This window comes from Ranitomeya imitator, chromosome 4 (genome assembly GCF_032444005.1).
Source record: "Ranitomeya imitator isolate aRanImi1 chromosome 4, aRanImi1.pri, whole genome shotgun sequence".
Classification (NCBI taxonomy): domain Eukaryota; kingdom Metazoa; phylum Chordata; class Amphibia; order Anura; family Dendrobatidae; genus Ranitomeya; species Ranitomeya imitator.
The window spans coordinates 673635256-673658771 of record NC_091285.1 but is presented as its reverse complement, the minus strand read 5'-3'; the positions used below and the strand labels follow the sequence as shown (position 1 = coordinate 673658771).

At 43.1% G+C, this 23516-nt stretch overlaps 1 protein-coding gene across 1 annotated transcript in view; it reads right to left on the bottom strand.

The window, feature by feature from the left end:
• Positions 1-23516, bottom strand: part of LOC138674680 (A.superbus venom factor 1-like) — a 217499-nt gene that overhangs the window by 92242 nt on the left and 101741 nt on the right. The window contains exons 19-22 of the mRNA XM_069762495.1: positions 21831-21942; positions 9954-10039; positions 3511-3650; positions 2787-2993 (exon numbers count right to left, since the gene is read on the bottom strand). Coding sequence (XP_069618596.1) covers positions 2787-2993; positions 3511-3650; positions 9954-10039; positions 21831-21942 — 545 coding nt within the window. The remainder of the gene's footprint in view (positions 1-2786; positions 2994-3510; positions 3651-9953; positions 10040-21830; positions 21943-23516) is intronic.

Here is a 23516-nt window from a genome sequence, read left to right as displayed (position 1 = left end):
ATCCGAGCAAATAAATCAGACAGCAGCGGCAAAGGGTACTGGAATTTGACTGTGATCTTATTAAGAAGGCGGTAATCAATACAAGGTCTCAAAGAACCATCCTTCTTGGCCACAAAAAAAAAAAACCCTGCTCCCAATGGTGACGATGATGGGCGAATATGACCCTTCTCCAAGGATTCCTTTATATAACTCCGCATAGCGGCGTGTTCTGGCACAGATAAATTGAACAGTCGGCCCTTAGGAAACTTACTACCAGGAATCAAATTGATAGCACAATCGCAATCCCTATGAGGAGGTAGGGCACTGGATTTGGGCTCATCAAATACATCCCGGTAATCCGACAAAAACTCCGGGACTTCAGAAGGGGTGGATGACGAAATAGACAAAAATGGAACATCACCATGTACCCCCTGACAACCCCAGCTGGACACAGACATAGATTTCCAATCCAATACTGGATTATGGACCTGTAGCCATGGCAACCCCAAAACGACCACATCATGCAGATTATGCAACACCAAAAAGCGAATATCCTCCTGATGTGCAGGAGCCATGCACATGGTCAATTGGGTCCAGTACTGGGGCTTATTCTTGGTCAAAGGCGTAGCATCAATTCCTCTCAATGGAATAGGATACTGCAAGGGCTCCAAGAAAAATACCACAGCGCCTAGCAAACTCCAAGTCCATCAAATTCAGGGCAGCGCCTGAATCCACAAATGCCATAACAGAATAGGATGACAAAGAGCAAATCAGAGTAACGGACAAAAGAAATTTCGACTGTACCGTACCAATGGTGGCAGACCTAGCGAAACGCTTAGTGCGCTTAGGACAATCGGAGATAGCATGAGTGGAATCACCACAGTAAAAACACAGCCCATTCCGACGTCTGTGTTCTTGCCGTTCAGCTCTGGTCAAAGTCCTATCACATTGCATAGGCTCAGATCTATGCTCAGATAATACCGCCAAATGGTGCACAACTTTACGCTCACGCAAGCGTCGATCGATCTGAATGGCCAAAGACATAGACTCATTCAGACCAGCAGGCATGGGAAATCCCACTATGACATCCTTAAGGGCTTCAGAGAGACCCTTTCTGAAAATTGCTGCCAGCGCACATTCATTCCACTGAGTGAGTACAGACCACTTCCTAAACTTCTGACAATATATCTCTTCCTCATCTTGACCCTGACACAGAGCCAGCAAGATTTTCTCTGCCTGATCCACTGAATTTGGTTCATCATAAAGCAATCCAAGCACCAGAAAAAACACATCAACATCACGCAATGCCGGATCTCCTGGCGCAAGGGAAAATGCCCTGTCTTGAGGGTCGCCACGTAACAAAGAAATAATGATTTTCACTTGTTGAACAGGGTCACCTGAGGAGCGAGGTTTCAAAGCAAGAAACAATTTACAATTATTTTTGAAATTCAGAAACTTAGATCTATCCCCAAAAAACAAATCAGGAATTGGAATCCTATGCTCTAACATAGGATTTTGAACCACAAAATCTTGAATGTTTTGTACCCTTGGAGTGAGATTATCCATACAAGAGGACAGACCTTGAATGTCCATATCTAAACCTGTATCCTGAACCACCCAGAGGTAAAAGGGAAAAGAGAGACAAAACACACTGCAAAGAAAAAAAAATGGTCTCAGAACTTCTCTTATCCCTCTATTGAGATGCATTAATACTTTTGGCCACCTGTACTGTTATGACCTGGTGGTGAGGACAATAATGGACCTGGTGGTTAAGAGCACACGGAATGACCTGATAGTTACTAATAATACAGGACAAGCTCTGAGACGTGGGAACTCTGCTGACCGTAATCCCTAATCCTATCACACACACTAGAAATAGCCGTGGATTGCTCCTAACGCTCCCTATGCAACTCGGCACAGCCTAAGGAACTAGCTAGCCCTAAAGATAGAAAAATAAAGCCTACCTTGCCTCAGAGAAATTCCCCAAAGGAACAGGCAGCCCCCCACATATAATGACTGTGAGTTAAGATGAAAATTACAAACACAGAGATGAAATAGATTTAGCAAAGTGAGGCCCGACTTACTGAACAGACAGAGGATAGGAAAGGTAACTTTGCGGTCAGCACAAAAAACTACAAAAAGACCACGCAGAGGGTGCAAAAAGACCCTCCGCACCGACTCACGGTGCGGAGGCGCTCCCTCTGCGTCCCAGAGCTTCCAGCAAGCAAGACAAAAATCAAAATAGCAAGCTGGACAGAAAAAATAGCAAACAGAGAAAAACAAGCAGGAACTTAGCTTCTGCTGGGAAGACAGGTCACAAGAACGATCCAGGAGCGAACTAGACCAATACTGGAACATTGACAGGTGGCATGGAGCAATGATCTAGGTGGCGTTAAATAGAGCAGCCAGCTAACGAATTAACCTCGTCACCTATGGAAGGAACCTCAGAAGCCGCAGCCCCACTCACAACCACCAGAGGAAGCCCATGGACAGAACCAGCCGAAGTACCATTCATGACCACAGGAGGGAGCTTAACAACAGAATTCATAACAGGAAACCATGGAGCTTGGTAGACTGCTTTGGTGTGATTTCAGTGGAAAAACTTTGGCTGTTATTATACCAGTAATGGAGGCTCTCGGTGTCACTACTGTGAGTGGGGAAGGAGCTGGTTGTGGCTCGCGACCCTCTCTCATAGCTGAATGTGGCTCACGACCCTCTTTTATAGCTGGATATGGCTCTCAAGGTCAGAAAGGTTGGGGACCTCTGCTCTATTGTATTGAGGGATAATATCATGATTTGTTACTTACCACGACCTTCAGAGTTTTCTTCACGCCATCAGATACAAACTCTCCCGCCGCCTTTATTTCGATGTCATGCTCTCCCAAGTTTAGTGGCACAATAACAAAGGTAGCAGCCACCGATGAAGAACGTTGGATCGTATATTCTTGACGATAATTCTTTTTGGCTGTAGAAAAACTGCAGAAATTCTCATTGTAGCTCCAGACTACCCGCACCTAAACCAAAGAGAACAAGAGGACCATGTTAAGAGGTAGGAGATGTAGGGTCATTTAAAGAGTAAATAAAACTTTTTTTTAAATAAAATTATCCTCTGGGCTTTGAAAGATAGGATTTTTTTTTAATGTCTTACTTTTCACCCAAACACGATATTGCTGTGCCAAGTTAAGCTCCCACAGAAGCTGCTCAGCGAGATTCGTACAATATAGTCAAACAGCCCAGGTTATGAAATCCCCCATATGAATACATGGGTTGGGAGCAGAAAGTCTCAGAAAGTCCTGCATACAGAATGTTTAGATGTAGTGCACAGATCTTTCTGAGCAACAGTTAAAAGCAGTTTATAAAGGAGCACAACCTGGTTGAAACAGCACTGAAGAATAGTGATTGAGAGAGAAAAATGAAAAATAAAGCAATGAAGTAAAGTCTGAAAATGTTTAATTTTGCGATGCCTGGATGATAATAAAAACACAATAAAATGTATTTACTCATTTAGGTTTATTCCATGTTTTCACTTGCCTTAATTTTACTGTTGCCGTAATTGTAGAGAATCGCCCGGATCTCTACTTGTTCATTTCTAACCACGGAATATGGAAGCTTCAGGTTAATAAAGAAGTTCTTCATCACCTGAATATCATGTGGTTTAGACACACAGATTCCTGTCCAGACAAGACAAAAGCAAACGAGAATGTCAAACCCAGTTTGGATGATCACAGAGGCAGCAAAGACTAAATCTGTCATTTGGCACAATTCGATGCAGTTTTTTTTTTTAATACACTCCTCAACACTGAAATTTCAACATCAAGAAGGACAAGCCCTAAGGTTATGCACATCGGTGAAAGTACAAGGCTTTGCTAGAATCTGCACATTATCAAATTTTCAAGCACCTAGCTCTGATTTTTCATGGGAAAGGCATTCAAGCCAAAACCTCAAAAATGTGATCAATTTTTGTGGGATGCTTGTGAGATGCCTCCTGTTTTCTTGACATGCCAGTTATCACCAGTTGTTGTAAATTGAGATGGACAGATTCCTTCAACTTTGAGAACTTGGTTTCCACATCTGGCAGAGTGCTATGTAGGCAGGCGAAGATGTTAGCACTGCTTTAACATAGCATGGCCCAGTGACTGGAAGAACAACGATGAACTGGAATGACAGCAACAAGTGCACAGAAGAGAACATCTGCACGGACAGATCGTCAGATTAGAAGAATGGCGCAAACTGATCCTTTCTGAACTGAAAGTGAAAATGGACATCACATACTAATTCTAAGTCATCACCAGCATCTGCGCAAACCATCAGAAGGCATTTGCACAACATAGGGCTACGAGCCGTACATCCATCTACAAGTTCTCCGATGACCTCACAACACAGTTCTCAAAGGTTATTATGGTGCACAGAGAGAGAATAATGGAGGATGGAATGGAGATCTTTCCTCTTCTTCAGAGAGTCTTTCTTATGTCTTTGATGCCAAAATAGTTGGAGATTGGACAGGAGTAGAAATGAGAAAGAGAGACTGCATAGCCTAAGCTTGCTATTATGGTCCACCATTGAGTCCATCTGGGACTTTATTAGTCAGCATTGCAAAGTTATTAACATTGCAATTAATAGGAAAAGCTTTGCAATTTATTTAATTTTCCATAAGTGAAAATCACTGTTGAAGCTCTGATGGTATAAACTGAAACACTGACCAAACACTGACGAAAATCGGATCAGAAACACTGATGACACTCGGACTCAAATGTTCCACATTATAATACTTTACATTTTTTCACCAAACACAATTCTGATAGATGTTATTAGTAACTGTCTACAATTTGCCGACAGGCACCCCATTGCAGTCTAACTAAGCACTAGAGATGAGCGAACCAGAACGGTAAAGTTCGGGGTCCATACCGTACACCTAGTGTCCATGCACAGACTTCGAACATGGACTTCTCCTTGAAGTCCATGCTACTGTCCAGGGTCAGTAGTCCAACATCCAATGTTTTTTCACGCTGTCTTCTGTTTGTCAGTGTGATAAACATGGCTCTGATCGAGGGTAGATTCGTTACTGCCTGTCAAAACCCTGCGATTCCCAGGCGATCATACAGATGACAGCGTGTGAGCCAACAGCTGTGACTGGCGGTAAAAAGGTTACCGCCGGTCGCAGGAGTCGGCTGATGAGAGTACTAATCATCATCATGCACTCGGTCTCGCTGATAGCAGCGACAGCAGGCGTATGATGATGAGAGTATTTATCAGAAGGCGCCTGTGCAATAAATAAATAAAATTTAAAAATTGCCTGGGATCCCCCTATTTTAGCCAGCGCAGGCAGAACCAAAAGCTGCGGGCCGCAGCCCACAACTGTCAGTGTTATCTTGACTGATTATCAAAAATAGAGGGGTCCCCATGCTGGTTTTCTTTAACTTAATTAAATATACAGTGGTATGTAAAAGTTTAGGCACCCCTAGTCAAAATTACTGTTATTGTGAACAGTTAAGCAAGTTGAAGATTAAATCATCTCTAAAAGGCCTAAAGTTTAAGATGACACATTTCCTTTGTGTTTTTGTTAAAAAAAATATATATATTTTTCATCTTTACATTTTAAAAATTACAAAAAGGAAAATGAGCTCATGCAAAAGTTTGGACATCCTGCATGGTTAGTACCTAGTAGCCCCCCTTTTAAAACTATTATAGCTTGCAAACGCTTTTTGTAGAAATACAAGGGTCTTTCAGTTCTGGTTTGAGGGATTTTTTTTCATTATTCCTTGAAAAATTCTTGCAGTTCTGTGAGATTCCTGGGTCGTCTTGCATGCACTGCTATTTTGAGGTCCAGCGACAGATTTTCAGTGATGTTCAGATCAGGGGACTGTGAGGGCCATTGTAAAACCTTCAGCTTGCGCCTTTTGAAGTAGTCTATTGTGGATTTTGACATGTGTTTAGGATCATCATCCATTTGTAGAAGCCAGGCTCTTTTCAAATTCAGCTTTTTCACATATTTGCATCAAGAATTTGTTGAAATTTAATTGAATCCATTCTTCCCTCTACCTCTAATATTCCCCATCCCATTGGCTTCAAGACAACTCCAAAACATGATTGATCCACTCCCATGCTTAATGGTTGGCAAGATGTTCTTTTTCTGAAATACTGTGTCCTTTTTTCTCCACACATACCTTTGATCATTGTGGCCAAAGAGTTCTATTTTAACTTCTTTGGTCCACAGGACTTGTTTCCACAATGAATGTTTAGATGTTTTTTGGCATACTTTTGATTCTAAATTTTACGGTGAGAATGCAGGAGAGGTTTTCTTCTGATGACTCTCATGAAGGTTGTATTTGTGCAGGTGTCTCTGAACAGTAGAACAATGTGCCTGAACTCCAGAGCCTACTAAAACTTTCTGAAGGTCTCTAGCAGTCAAGCAGTGGTTATGATTTTCCTTTCTAGCAATACTACGAGCAGGTCTCACTGAAAGTTTGCTTCATCTTCCAGACCTTATCTTGACCTCCACTGTTCCGGTAAACTGACATTTCTTAATTACATTTTGAACTTAGGAAAGGACAACTTGAAAACGCTGTCCTATCTGCTTATAGCCTTCTCCTGCTTTGCTGGCCTCCACCATTTTCATTTTCTGACTGCTAGGCAGCTGCTTAGAAGACTCCATGGTTGCTGTTTTTTTTGGCACAAGGTTAGAGAAGGCTGAATTTTTATAAAGCTGGGAAATTTGTTTTACCTGGCCTTTCCCAACGGTGAAAGTGAACAAGCCATAACTCTTATGGGCTAAGTGAGGTCTGAAACATTGGTCAAAGTTATCTCTGAGCATACAAATCTCCAAGGGTGCCCAAACATTTGCATAAGCCCAATTTCCTTTTGGTAATTTTTAAAATGTAAAAAATGAGAAAATATATATATATATTTTTTCCCTAAAATACAAAGGAAATGTGTCCTCTTTATCTTCAGGCCTTTTGGAGATGATTTCATCTTCAACTTGCTTAACTGTTCACAATAACAGTAATTTTGACCAGGAGTGCCCAAACTTTTACATGCCACAGTGTAATATAATAAAACTGAAGGGGGTCCTCCAATTTTTGACAACCAGTCAAGCTAAAGCAGACAGCTAGGGGCTGGTATTTTCAGACTGGGAAGGGTTTATTGATATTGAGACCCCCCCCCTAAAAATAGCAGCTAGCAGCTGCCCCAGAAAAGGCGCATCATTTAGATACACCAATTCTGGTGCTTTGTCTGGCTCTTTCCACTCTCTCTGGTGCGCTGGCAAGTGGGGTAATATTTGTGAGGTTGATGTCAGCTGACAGGTTAGTAATGGAGAGACGTCTATATGACACCCCGATTACTAACCCACAGTTAAATGTAATAAAAACACAGACACAGAGAAAAGTCCTTTATTCAAAATATAAACACAGACTAGTTTATTTGAAAGAAACACTCTTCACCAGCTTTCACCTACTGTATTTATTACTGAAAAATTTAAAATAATAAAACACCACATTCCTCATCTGTCAGATGATCTGTTATGTTTGCTAATGACAGGTGTTATGAAGGCAATCCAGAAACACAGTGTGCTTAGCGATCAGAGCGCACACAGTGATCTGACAAATACCCAAAAATACAAGAACGAGCTCTGAGACGTGGAAACTCTGTAGACTGCACACCTGATCCTATCCTAAACACAACTAAAAGCGGCTGTGGATTGCGCCTAACAACTACCTAGGCAACTCGGCACAGCCTAAGAAACTAGCTAGCCTGAAGATAGAAAAATAGGCCTGACTTGCCCCAGAGAAATTCCCCAAAGGAAAAGGCAGCCCCCCACATATAATGACTGTGAGTAAGATGAAAAGACAAAACGTAGGGATGAAATAGATTCAGCAAAGTGGGGCCCGATATTCTAGGACAGAGCGAGGACAGTAAAGCGAACTTTGCAGTCTACAAAAAACCCTAAAGCAAAACCACGCAAAGGGGGCAAAAAAAACCCACCGTGCCGAACTAACGGCACGGCGGTACACCCTTTGCGTCTCAGAGCTTCCAGCAAAACAAAAGACAAGCTGGACAGAAAAAAAGCAACAAAAAAACAAAAAGCACTTAGCTATACAGAGCAGCAGGTCACAGGAACAATCAGGAGAAGCTCAGATCCAACACTGAAACATTGACAAGGAGCAAGGATAGCAGCATCAGGCGGAGTTAAGTAATGAAGCAGTTAACGAGCTCACCAGAACACCTGAGGGAGAAAGCTCAGAAGCTGCAGTACCACTTGTGACCACAGGAGTGAATTCAGCCACAGAATTCACAACAATGATCTTCCATGTGTCCCACGACGTTCTTCATCTCTGCTACATCTGGATTGTATGGCTGAGTGGTGGCATGATCCAGAAGACACTGAGCTGAGCCTGAGAGTGCAGATCAGTGCCTTGTGGTGACATCATTGAGGTTACCATCGGTCACAGGCAGCGGTTCTCAGGCTCAGCTCACTGTTTTGAGGATTTATGGCTGAGCAGTCGCATCATGCCATCTCTCAGCCTTGCAATCCTGATAAAACAGAGTTATGTGCTTCATGGAATAAATGAATTATTGGTGGACAGGTGAGGAATATGTAGTTTTGTTATTTTAACTTTTTGTTATGACCTGGTGGTTAGGAGCACCCGGAATGACCTGATAGTTAAAACTCACACAGGACAAGCTCTGGGATGTGGGAGCTCTGCTGACCGCAATCCCTAATCCTATCACACAAACTAGAAATAGCCGTGGAGCGCTCCTGACACTCCCTAGGCGCCTCGTCACAGCCTAAGAGCTAGCTAGCCCTAGAGATAGAAAATAAAGCCTCCCTTGCCTCAGAGAAATTCCCCAAAGGAAAAGGCAGCCCCCCACATATATTGACTGTGAGTAAAGATGAAAGTCACAAACGCAGAAATGAAACAGGTTTCAGCAAAGGGAGGCCAGACTTATTAAATAGACAGAGGATAGGAAAGGTAGCTTTGCGATCAGCACAAAAAACTACAAAAGACCACGCAGAGTGTGCAAAAAGACCTTCGCACCGACTAACGGTGCGGAGATGCCACTCTGCATCCCAGAGCCTCCAGCTAGCAAGACAAAATCATGATATCCAGCTGGACAAGAAAACAATGAACGAATTAGATACTATCAGGAACTTAGCTTCTGCTGGAGTAGACAGGTCACCAGAAAGATCCAAGAGCGAACTGAACCAATGCAGAAACATTGACAGCTGGCATGGAGTAACGATCTAAGTGGAGTTAAATAGAGCAGCCAACCAAAGGATAAACCACGTCACCTGTGTAAGGAGCCTCAGAAGCAGCAGCTCCACTCACAGCCACCAGAGGGAGCCCACGGACAGAACTCACCGAAGTACTATTCACGACCACAGGAGGGAGCTCGACAACAGAATTCACAACACTTTTACAGTAATAGATGGGTAAAAGAAGGTGGGGAGTGTTTCTTTCAAATAAAGGATTTTTTTCTGTGTGTGACTTTATTTCATTTTCACTATGGGGTTAGTAATGGGGCATCTTATAGACACCTCTCCATTACCAATGCCTGGGCTTGATGTCATCTGATATTACAAAGCTGACATCAACCCTACAAATGTTACACCACTTGCCACCGCACCAGAGCAAGTAGGAACAGCGAGGCTAAGCACCAAAATTGGCACATCTTATGCATGTGCCATTTCTGGGGAAGCTGAGGGTTGATGTTCTTTATCTGGGAGGGGGCCAATGTATGGCCCCTTCCTATGCTATTTATATCAGTCTGCAGCTGTCTGTTTAGCCTTTGCTGGTTAGTGAATATGGGGGGGACCCACATCATTTGTACAGTAAAATACATACACTGACTGCACTATATCACACTGACATCTTTACTATAATGCACAGGTGCCAACTAATGAGAGATAGATAATAGATAGATAATAGATAAATAGATAGATGGATACTTTATACAACCAAGGAGAAATAACTCACCTTTACTTTCAGATAGGCTCACAGCCAAAACCTCCCATGTGGTGATTGAATGTTTTAGGAAAATATTTAAAAGTTTGGTGGAAATTCTGCAAAAAAAAAAATCTGAGAATTTAATTAGAAAGAAAAGAGGGTGTTTTCATTTCATGAATAATCCTCTTTAGGACCAGACAGAAGGGAAATAATTTCTGCTCTAAACATTGAAAACTCAAATACTTTATAGAAGACTGACCGCGGTTTAACCCCTTTCTGACATTAGACGTACTATCCCGTCGAGGTGACCTGGGCCCGCATGACCATAAACGGATAGTATGTCATATGCGATCAGCTGCGCTCATGGGGGGATCGTGGCCGGGTGTCAGCTGATTATCACAGATGACATTCGGCACTATGTGTCAGGAGCAGTCACGAACTGCTCCCGGCACTTTAACCCCCGGAAGACTGCGATCAAACATGATCGCAGTGATCCGGTGGCATAGGGAAGCAATAGGGAAGCATCGCACAGGAAGGGGGATCCCTGCAGGCTTCCCTGAGACCCTCGGAACAACGCAATGTGATCGCGTTCTTCCGAGCGTCTCCTCCTATCTCCTCCCTGTAGGCCTTGGATCCAAGATGGCCATGGGGGTCCATCCGGGTCCTGTAGGGAGGTGACTTGCAAGCGCCTGCTGAGAGCAGGCGTCGGCAAGCCTCCTGCACTGCCTGTCAGATCGCTGATCTGATACAGTGCTTTGCGAAGTGTCAGATCAGCGATCTGACACTATACAGTGATGTCCCACCCTGGGACAAAGTAAAAAAGTAAAAAAAAAATATTGCTAAATAACGAAAAAAAAATACATTTTTCCAATAAAAACATTTCTTTATGTAAATAAAAAAAAATAAAAGTACACATATTTAGTATTGCCGCGTCCGTAACAACCTGACCTATAAAACTGTCCCACTAGTTAACCCTTTCAGTGAATACCGTAAAAAAAGAGACAAAAACAATGCTTTATCATCATACCTCCGAACAAAAAGTGGAATAACACGCGATCAAAAAGAGAGATATAAATAAACATGGTACAGCTGAAAACGTCATCTTGTCCCACAAAAATCTGATCTGATCTAATATAGTGATGTTCCACTCTGGGACAATGCTAGAAAGTAAAAAAATAAATAAAAAATAAAATGTATAAAAGAAAAAAATCCCCAAATAAGGAAAAAAAAATCCCAATAAATCCATTTATTTATGTAAATAAAAAAAACAGTAAAAGTACACATATTTGGTATTGCCGCGTCCATAACGACCCGCTCTATAAAACTATCCCACTAGTTAAACCCTTCAGAGAACACCGCAAAAAAATAAATAAAAAACGAGGCAAAAAACAACGCTTTATTATCATACCGGCGAACAAAAAGTGGAATAACACGCGATCAAAAAGACGGATATAAATAAACATGGTACCGCTGAAAACGTCATCTGGTCCCGCAAAAAAAAGCCGCCACACAGCATCATCAGCAGAAAAATAAAAAAGTTATAGCTCTCAGAATAAAGCGATGCAAAAACAATTATTTTTTATATAAAATAGTTTTTATTGTATAAAAGCGCCAAAACATAAAAAAAAGAGGAATTGCTGTCTTCGTACGGACCCGAAGAATAAAACTGCTTTATCAATTTTACCAAACGCGGAACGGTATAAATGCCCCCTTCCCCAAAGAAAGTCATGAATTGCTGGTGTTTGTTCATTCTGCCTAACAAAAATCAGAATAAAAAGTGATCAAAAATATAATATTATATAGTAATAAAGTAATATGCCCGAAAATGGTACCAATAAAAATGTCAACTCATCCCACAAAAAACAAGACCTCGCATGTGGACCAAAATATTGAAAAAATATAGCTCTCAAAATGAGGTAACACAAAAATATTTTTTGCAATAAAAAACAATAAAAACCAGCCATAAAAACAGCTATAAAAAGTAAATATCCCCCCCCCCTTTTTACATAAAAAATGTATTTCCATTTTCCCATTAGGGTTAGGGCTAGGGTTCGGACTAAAGTTAGGGTTAGGGTTGGGGCTAAAGTAAGGGTTGGGGCTAGAGTTGGGGTTGGGGCTAGAGTTGGGTTTAGGGTTTGGATTATGTTTATGGTTGGGTTAGAGGTGTGTCAGGGTTAGGGGTGTGGTTAGGGTTATAGTTAGGGTTGGGATTAGGGTTAGAAGTGTGTTGGGGTTAGGGGTGTGTTTGGGTTGGGATTAAGGATAGGGGTGTGTTCGGGTTAGGGGTGTGGTTAGGGTTGGGATTAGGGTTAGGGGTGTGTTGGGGTTAGGGTATGAAATAAAATTGGGAGTTTCCACTGTTTAGGCAGATCAGGGGCTCTGCAAACACAACATGACATCTGATCTCAATTCCATCCAATTCTGTGTTGAAAAAGTTAAACAGTGCTCCTTCCTTTCCGAGCTCTGCCGTGTGCCCAAACAGTGGTTTACCCCCACATATGGGGTAACAGCGTACTCAGGACAAATTGGACAACAACGTTTGCAGTCCAATTTCTCCTGTTACCCATGGGAAAATAAAAATTTAAAAATTTAGGGGCTAAAAAATGATTCTTGTGGGAAAAAAAGATTTTTATTTTCATGACTCTGCGTTATAAACTTTAGTGAAACACTTGAGGGTTCAAAGTTCTCACAACACATCTAGATAAGTTCCTTGGAGGGTCTACTTTCCAATATGGGGTCAATTGTGGGTGGTTTGGGTTTCTACTGTTTAGGTACATCAGAGGCTCTGCAAATGCAACGTGATGCCCGCTGTTATGAACTGGTGGTTCAGAAACACAATGGACCTGGTGGTTAAGAGCACACAAAGTGACCTGATAGTTACTAATAACATAGGATGAGCTCTGAGACGTGGGAACTCTGCTGACCGCAATCCCTAATCCTATCACACCACACTAGAGGTAGCCGTGGAGCGCTCCTGACCAGACCTAGGCGCCTCGGGCACAGCCTGAGAAACTAGCTAGCCCTGAAGATAGAAAAATAAGCCTACCTTGCCTCAGAGAAATTCCCCAAAGGAAAAGGCAGCCCCCCACATATAATGACTGTGAGTAAAGATGAAAATACAAACACAGAGATGAAATAGATTTTAGCAAAGTGAGGCCTGACTTACTGAATAGACCGAGGATAGGAAAGATAGCTTTGCAGTCAGCACAAAAACCTACAAACAACCACGCAGAGGGCGCAAAAAGACCCTCCGCACTGACTAACGGTACGGAGGTGCTCCCTCTGCGTCCCAGAGCTTCCAGCAAGCAAGAAAAACCAATATAGCAAGCTGGACAGAAAAAATAGCAAACAAAAGTAACACAAGCAGAACTTAGCTTATGCAGGGCAGACAGGCCACAAGACGATCCAGGAGAGAGCAAGACCAATACTGGAACATTGACTGGAGGCCAGGATCAAAGCACTAGGGGGAGTTAAATAGAGCAGCACCTAACGACTTAACCTCGTCACCTGAGGAAGGAAACTCAGAAGCCGCAGCCCCACTCACATCCACCAGAGGAAGCTCATAGACAGAACCAGCCGAAGTACCACTCATGACCACAGGAGGGAGCTCGACCACAGAATTCACAACAGTACCCCCCCCTTGAGGAGGGGTCACCGAACCCTCACCAGAGCCCCCAGGCCGACCAGGATGAGCCAAATGAAAGGCACGAACCAGATCGGCAGCATGAACATCAGAGGCAAAGACCCAGGAATTATCTTCCTGACCATAACCCTTCCACTTAACCAGGTACTGGAGTTTCCGTCTCGAAATACGAGAATCCAAAATTTTCTCCACTATATACTCCAACTCCCCCTCAACCAAAACCGGGGCAAGAGGATCAACGGATGGAACCACAGGTGCCACGTATCTCCGCAACAATGACCTATGGAATACATTATGGATGGAAAAAGAAGCTGGAAGGGTCAAACGAAAAGACACAGGATTAAGAACCTCAGAAATCCTATACGGACCAATGAAACAAGGCTTAAACTTAGGAGAGGAAACTTTCATAGGAATAAAATGAGACGACAACCAAACCAAATCCCCAACACGAAGTCGGGGACCCACACAGCGCCTACGGTTAGCGAAACGTTGAGCCTTCTCCTGGGACAATGTCAAATTGTCCACTACATGAGTCCAAATCTGCTGCAACCTATCCACCAGAGTATCCACACCAGGAGAGTCCGAAGACTCAACCTGCCCTGAAGGGAAACGAGGATGGAAACCAGAATTGCAGAAAAACGGCAAAACCAAAGTAGCCGAGCTGGCCCGATTATTAAGGGCGAACTCAGCCAAAGGCAAAAAGGACACCCAATCATCCTGATCAGCAGAAACAAAACATCTCAGATATGTTTCCAAGGTCTGATTGGTTCGTTCAGTTTGGCCATTTGTCTGAGGATGAAAAGCCGAGGAAAAAGACAAATCAATGCCCAACCTAGCACAAAAGGCTCGCCAAAATCTCGAAACAAACTGGGAACCTCTGTCAGAAACGATGTTCTCCGGAATGCCATGTAAACGAACCACATGCTGGAAAAACAATGGCACCAAATCAGAGGAGGAAGGCAATTTAGACAAGGGTACCAAATGGACCATCTTAGAGAAGCGATCACAAACCACCCAAATGACTGACATCTTTTGAGAGACGGGGAGATCCGAAATAAAATCCATAGAGATATGTGTCCAGGGCCTCTTCGGGACTGGCAAGGGCAAAAGCAACCCACTGGCACGAGAACAGCAGGGCTTAGCCCGAGCACGAATCCCAAAGGACTGCACAAACGAACGCACATCCCGCGACAGAGACGGCCACCAAAAGGATCTAGCCACCAAATCTCTGGTACCAAAGATTCCAGGATGACCAGCCAACACCGAACAATGAACCTCAGAGATAACTCTACTCGGCCATTTATCATGGACAAACAGTTTCTCCTCTGGGCAACGGTCAGGTCTATTAGCATGAAATTTTTGCAGCACCCGCCGCAAATCAGGGGAGATGGCAGACAAAATTACCCCCTCTTTGAGAATACCCGCCGACTCAGGAACACCCAGAGAGTCAGGCACAAAACTCCTAGACAGGGCATCCGCCTTCACATTCTTAGAGCCCGGAAGGTACGAAACCACAAAGTCAAAACGGGAGAAAAACAGCAACCAACGAGCCTGTCTAGGATTCAACCGTTTGGCAGACTCGAGATAAGTCAAGTTCTTGTGATCAGTCAAGACCACCACGCGATGCTTAGCTCCTTCAAGCCAATGACGCCACTCCTCGAATGCCCACTTCATGGCCAACAACTCTCGATTGCCAACATCATAATTACGCTCAGCAGGCGAAAACTTCCTGGAAAAGAAGGCACATGGTTTCATCACCGAGCCATCAGAACTTCTTTGCGACAAAACAGCCCCTGCTCCAATCTCAGAAGCATCAACCTCGACCTGGAACGGGAGCGAAACATCTGGCTGGCACAACACAGGGGCAGAAGAAAAACGACGCTTTAACTCCAGAAAAGCTTCTACAGCAGCAGAAGACCAATTGACCACATCAGCACCCTTCCTGGTCAAATCAGTCAACGGTTTAGCAATACTAGAAAAATTATTGATGAAGCGACGATAAAAATTAGCAAAGCCCAGGAACTTTTGCAGACTCTTCAGAGATGTCGGCTGAGTCCAATCATAAATGGCCTGAACTTTAACAGGGTCCATCTCGATAGTAGAAGGGGAAAAAATGAAACCCAAAAATGAAACCTTCTGAACACCAAAGAGACACTTTGACCCCTTCACAAACAAAGAATTCGCACGCAGGACCTGGAACACCATTCTAACCTGCTTCACGTGAGACTCCCAATCATCCGAGAAGACCAAAATATCATCCAAGTATACAATCAGGAATTTATCCAGGTACTCTCGGTAGATGTCATGCATAAAGGACTGAAATACTGATGGAGCATTGGAAAGCCCGAATGGCATAACCAGGTACTCAAAATGGCCCTCGGGCGTATTAAATGCTGTTTTCCATTCATCGCCCTGTTTAATACGCACAAGATTATACGCACCACGAAGATCTATCTTGGTGAACCAACTAGCCCTCTTAATCCGAGCAAACAAATCAGACAGCAGCGGCAAGAGGTACTGAAATTTGACTGTGATTTTATTTAGAAGGCGGTAATCAATACAAGGTCTCAACGAACCATCCTTCATGGCCACAAAAAAGAACCCTGCTCCCAATGGCGACGACGACGGGCGAATATGACCCTTCTCCAAGGATTCCTTTACGTAACTCCGCATAGCGGCGTGCTCAGGCACAGATAAATTAAACAGTCGACCCTTAGGAAACTTACTACCAGGAATCAAATCGATAGCACAATCGCAATCCCTATGCGGAGGTAGGGCACTGGACTTGGGCTCATCAAATACATCCCGGTAATCCGACAAAAACTCTGGGACCTCAGAAGGGGTGGATGATGAAATAGACAGAAATGGAACATCACCATGTACCCCCTGACAACCCCAGCTGGACACAGACATAGATTTCCAATCCAATACTGGGTTATGGACTTGTAGCCATGGCAACCCCAACACGACCACATCATGCAGATTATGCAACACCAAAAAGCAAATATCCTCCTGATGCGCAGGAGCCATGCACATGGTCAGTTGGGTCCAGTACTGAGGCTTATTCTTGGCCAAAGGCATAGCATCAATTCCTCTCAATGGAATAGGATACTGCAAGGGCTGCAAGAAAAACCCACAGCGCCTAGCAAAATCCAAGTCCATCAAATTCAGGGCAGCGCCTGAATCCACAAATGCCATGACAGAATAGGATGACAAAGAGCAGATCAAAGTAACGGACAAAAGAAATTTCGACTGTACCGTTCCAATGGTGGCAGACCTAGCGAACCGCTTAGTGCGCTTAGGACAATCGGAGAAAGCATGAGTGGAGTCACCACAATAAAAACACAGCCCATTCCGACGTCTGTGTTCTTGCCGTTCAGCTCTGGTCAAAGTCCTATCACATTGCATAGGCTCAGGTTTATGCTCAGATAATACCGCCAAATGGTGCACATTTTTACGCTCACGTAAGCGTCGATCGATCTGAATGGCCAAAGACATAGACTCATTCAGACCAACATGCATAGGAAATCCCACCATGACATCCTTAAGGGCTTCAGAGAGACCCTTTCTGAAAATTGCTGCCAGCGCACATTCATTCCATTGAGTGAGCACAGACCACTTCCTAAACTTCTGACAATATATCTCTATCTCATCCTGACCCTGACACAGAGCCAGCAAATTTTTCTCTGCCTGATCCACTGAACTAGGTTCATCATACAGCAATCCGAGCGCCAGAAAAAACGCATCAATATTGCATAATGCAGGATCTCCTGGCGCAAGGGAAAATGCCCAGTCTTGAGGGTCGCCACGTAATAAAGAAATAATGATCTTAACTTGTTGAATTGGGTCACCAGAGGAGCGGGGTTTCAAAGCCAGAAACAGTTTGCAATTATTTTTGAAATTCAGAAACTTAGCTCTACCTCCAGAAAATAAGTCAAGAAAAGGAATTCTAGGTTCTAACATAGATTTCTGAACCACAATATCTTGAATCTTTTGTACTCTTGCCGAGAGCTGATCCACACAAGAAAACAGACCTTTAATGTCCATCACTACACCTGTGTCCTGAACCACCCAAATGTCTAGGGGAAAAGAAAGACAAAACACAGTGCAGAGAAAAAAAAAATGGTCTCAGAACTTCTCTTTTCCCTCTATTGAGAAGCATTAGTACTTTGGGCCTCCAGTACTGTTATGAACTGGTGGTTCAGAAACACAATGGACCTGGTGGTTAAGAGCACACAAAGTGACCTGATAGTTACTAATAACATAGGACGAGCTCTGAGACGTGGGAACTCTGCTGACCGCAATCCCTAATCCTATCACACCACACTAGAGGTAGCCGTGGAGCGCTCCTGACCAGACCTAGGCGCCTCGGGCACAGCCTGAGAAACTAGCTAGCCCTGAAGATAGAAAAATAAGCCTACCTTGCCTCAGAGAAATTCCCCAAAGGAAAAGGCAGCCCCCCACATATAATGACTGAGTAAAGATGAAAATACAAACACGGAGATGAAATAGATTTTAGCAAAGTGAGGCCCGACTTACTGAATAGACCGAGGATAGGAAAGATAGCTTTGCAGTCAGCACAAAAACCTACAAACAACCACGCAGAGGGTGCAAAAAGACCCTCCGCACCGACTAACGGTACGGAGGTGCTCCCTCTGCGTCCCAGAGCTTCCAGCAAGCAAGAAAAACCAATATAGCAAGCTGGACAGAAAAAATAGCAAACAAAAGTAACACAAGCAGAACTTAGCTTATGCAGGGCAGACAGGCCACAAGACGATCCAGGAGAGAGCAAGACCAATACTGGAACATTGACTGGAGGCAAGGAACAAAGAACTAGGTGGAGTTAAATAGAGCAGCACCTAACGACTTAACCTCGTCACCTGAGGAAGGAAACTCAGAAGCCGCAGCCCCACTCACATCCACCAGAGGAAGCTCATAGACAGAACCAGCCGAAGTACCACTCATGACCACAGGAGGGACCTCGACCACAGAATTCACAACAGCCCGCAGACCATTCCATCAAAGTCTGCATTCCAAAGTGCCACTTTTTCCCTTCCGAGCTCTGCCATGTGCCCAAACAGTAGTTTTCTCCCACATATGGGGTGTCAGTGTACTCAGGATAAATTGCATAACAACGTTTGGGGACCAATTTCTCCAGATACCCTTGGAAAAAAATAAAATTGGGGGCTAAAAATAATTTTTGTGAAAAAAAATATTTTTTATTTTCACGGCTCTACATTATAAACTTTAGTGAAACAATTGGGGGTTCAAAGTGCTCACCATACATCTGGATAAGTTCCTTAGGGGGTCTACTTTCCAATATGGGGTCACTTGTGGGAGGTTTCCACTGTTTAGGCACATCAGGGGCTCTGCAAATGCGGCATGGCGTCCTATCTCAATTCCAGCCAATTCTGCGTTGAAAAAGTCAAGCGGCGCTCCTTCCCTTCAGAGCTCTGCCATGTGCCCAAACAGTGGTTCCCCCCCCACATATGGGGTATCAGCGTACTCAAGACAAATTGTACAACAAATTTTGGGGTCCAATTTCTCCTGTTACCCTTGGTAAAATAAAACAAATTGGATCTGAAATAATTTTTTGGTGGAAAAAAAGTTAAATGTTCATTTTTTTTAAACATTCCAAAAATTCCTGTGAAGCATCTGAAGGGTTAATAAACTTCTTCAATGTGGTTTTGAGCACCTTGAGGGGTGCAGTTTTTAGAATGATGTGACTTTTTGATATTTTCTATCTTATAGACCCCTCAAAGTAACTTCTAATGTGATGTGGTCCCTAAAAAAATGGTGTTGTAAAAATGAGAAATCGCTGGTCAACTTAGTTTTAACCCTTATAACTCCCTAACAAAAAAAAATTTGTTCCAAAATTGTGCTGATGTTAACTAGACATGGCAAAAATGTTACTTATAAAGTATTTTGTGTGACATATCTCTGTGATTTAAGGGCGTGAAAATTCAAAGTTGGAAAATTGCAAAATTTTCAACATTTTCACCAAATTTCAGTTTTTTTTGACAAATAAATGCAGGTAATATTAAAGAAATTTTACCACTATCATGAGGTACAATATGTCACGACAAAACATTGTCAGAATCACCAGGATCCGTTGAAGCGTTCCAGAGTTATAACCTCATACAGGGACAGTGGTCAGAATTGTAAAAATTGGCCCGGTCATTAACGTGCAAACCACCCTTGGGGGTAAAGGGGTTAAAAAAAAGCTACCCAGTTGCCTTTAATGTAACTCCTAGTATTGGGTCTCAGGAGATCTCTAATATGGACATGGGTTGTCTTTGTAAAACCATCTGTGTCTGTGCCGTGCGCTGGGATCCAGTCACTTAAACAAAAGCTATCATCAGAAAATGACCTGTTCAAATATTTTTATTGCAATACAATTTTTTGTAAATTGTAAAAACATATTTTGGCTATGTTTGTTTGTTTTTTTTTCCCTTATGAATCTTTATTTTAAAAAATGTTTGCATTTTTTGAATTGTCACATTGGTCACTGGCTTTTTTTTTAGCTTTTTATTTACTATAGTTTCTGGAAATTCACATGAACATTAGCCACAATGGTCCAGAACCTTATTTTTCGTATTGAGGCATCTAATGAGTGTGTGCAAAGGTCATTGTGAAGGGAGGTGGAGCAAGGGAAGGAGTTACAATGCTTATTGGGAATGGTGGATCCTTTGTTAGGGTTGTGTATAAAAAGATAATTAGTATGAGTCTAAAAGAGTCCCAATGGCTAGTGTGAAAATAACAAGATTACCTTGTGATATGAAGAAAATAAACATTGACAAATAAAGTTAATAATACTGTTAGACAAAGAAATGATTATTTTCAGATAACAGCTGCTCTTATTCTTATAATTATTATTATTTTTAAATAATAAATCTTATTATTTACTATGCAATTTCTGAGTGTCGTGATATTTATTCATGGAGACTTGGTCTAGTGAATCTTTCACGTAACACCCACTATAGGTGTAGTTGTGTCAAGTGATGACACTACCTGGTGCATCAGAACATACACCGAATGGGATTTCAAGATATTACTATTCATAAACCTGAATGCAATAATCAGACTAAGGCTGGTTTCACATTTGCGTTTTTTGCCGCTGCGTTTTAGCGCAAAAAAACGCATACTTTTTTCCCTATACTTAACATTAAAAACGCATGCATTTTTTTGCATGCGTTTTGCCGCGTTTTGACGACGCATGCTTCGTTTCTATGCATGAGTTTTGTTGCAGAAATGCAACATGTAGTAATTTCTAGCGGCATTTTTTTGCGGCAAAAAAATGCATGCATTTTTTTGCGGCAAAAAAACGTATTGCTGTCTATGTAAACGCATGCGTTTTTAAGCACATGTGTTTTTAAACGCATGCGTTTTAATAGAAAAACACAAGAATACACACTAACCCTAACCATAAGGGATCCTAACCCTAACCCTAAGGGTTAGGGTTAGGATCCCTAGGGTTTGGGTTAGGGTTTGGGTTAGTGTTAGTTTAGGATCCCTTAGGGTTAGGGTTAGGGTTAGGATCCCTTAGGGTTTGGGTTAGGATTAGGATCCATTAGCGTTTGGGTTAGGGTTTGGGTTAGGGTTAGGGTTAGGATCCCTTAGGGTTTGGGTTAGGGTTAGGGTTAGGATCCCTTAGGGTTTGGGTTAGGGATAGGGTTAGGAACCCTTAGGGTTTGGGTTAGGGTTAGGATCCCTCAGGGTTAGGGTTAGGATCCCTTAGGGTTTGGGTTAGGGTTTGGGTTAGGGTTAGGGTTAGGATCCCTTAGGGTTTGGGTTAGGGTTAGGGTTAGGATCCGTTAGGGTTTGGGTTAGGGTTAGGGATAGGGTTAGGATCCCTAGGGTTACTAGGGATCCTAACCCTAGTTATTTCTGTTTATAGTGGGTTTTCTTGTTGATTTTGATGATTGGCAGCTGTCACACACTTCTCATCATGCGTTTAAACGCGTTTTTTCACAAAATGCGTTTGCGTTTAAAACGCTGCGTTTTTAAACGCAAATGTGAAACCAGCCTAAGTGGTATAAAATTAAATAAAATGGTTGTGAGAACTTACAAAAATTGGGTTTAATTTGTCTCTAACAACAGCACCCCTCGTGTCTAGGCGCTGTGCCTGTTATTGGGAATATTTGAATAGACTAAATTGCAGTACCATACAACACCCATAAATAAAAGTCTCACTATATCTGAAAAAAATGGAACCCTTCTATTTCAATACATCGGAGTTGACCATTCACTTATGTTACACTCACCCTGCAGCATCTGGTTTGTCAGTCATTAATTCTATCTTCCAGAGCCAACTTTCTGGGAACTGTGTCCTGGATAGGATATCAGCATCGTCAATATATTCAAAATCCTCAGCATCTGATTAAAAGAAAAAATATCAACCTTAACATATAAACCTAATCCGGTCAGACTGGAGCATCGAGGAACCGGTAAATTCCCTGGTAGGCCTCTAATCAGGAATGGACTCCTCACTACCTTATATGGGTAGTAATTGGGGTGCACACATGTGGGGGTGCACGCAAGCATCCTGAAGCAAAGCATCACGAAGATAAGCGTCGTTATACAGCAGTTATTCCATGGCAGTTAGTCAGGGCAGGAGTCAGGTAACCCACAATCTGCACTCCCTTTTGTCCATGTGCTTTATTCCTATCCTCCTATGTTCCATTGCAATCCACATTCACCACCCAATACCCCCTCCATCACGACTCATACATCATCTCCTCACTCCTTCCCTCTCCCATGTACAGCTCCCATGCGATTCTCACCTTCCTGAAAAACCTCAGTCCATCTTGCCCAAACACACTGCACAAAAAAACTTCAGACAATTCCAAAAACTACTTGCTCTTTATCTTCTTACTCCTACTGATTTCAGGGGACATCTCCCCAAACCCTGGTCCACATCCCCCAACCTCAACCCCTACCCTACCTCACATCGAAACCTTAATAATCTTACTAATATTATCTGCACTCCTTCATCTCCTTTTAATTGTGCCCTTTGGAATCCACGGTCTGTATGTAACAAGCTTCCTTTCGTACAGTATTACTTTCTGAAAAACTCTCTTAATCTGTTGGCCCTCACAGAAACCTGGATTCAGGATTCTGACACTGTCTCTCCTGCTGCCATTTCCCATGGTGGCTTACAATTCTCACATTCCCCGAGACCCACAAACAGACATGGTGGTAGAGTCGGCATACTCTTGTCCCCACAATGCACTTTCCAGGCCATCCCCCCAGCTCCATCACTCTCATTCCCTTCTTTTGAGGTCCACACCATCAGGCTTTTCGTCCCCTCTGCCTCAGAGCAGCGGTCATATACCGGCCCCCAAGCTCACCCACCCACTTCCTGGACCATTTCTCTGCCTGGCTGCCACACTTCATGTCCTCAGAACTCCCAACCCTTATCCTGGGAGACTTCAACATCCCCATAAACAGCCCCACTTCTACATCTGCATGCCAGCTTCTATCACTAACCACTTCCCTAGGCCTTTCACTGCTCTCAACCTCTGAAACACACAAAGATGGTAACACCCTTGACCTGGTCTTCGTCCAGCTCTGTTCAATCTCCTACCTAGATAACTCACCGCTTCCCCTCTCTGACCACAACATTCTCTCCTTCACACTCACAATTCCTCGCCCACCTCAGCACCCTCCTACCTACCACACATTCAGAAATCTACATGCTATCAACCCTCACACACTTTCAGACTCCCTACACTCATCATTGTCCCCAATCTCTTTTTCCTGTCCTGATCTGGCTGTACATCACTACAATGACACTCTTAGAAGCACCCTGGACCAACTAGCGCCCCTCACCCTCAGAACCTCCAAGCACAGAGTAAAACAGCCCTGGCTCACATCACAAACGCGATTTCTCCAGCGATGCTCTAGGCGTGCTGAACGTGAATGCTTATGGAGGAAAACTCTGCCCTTCA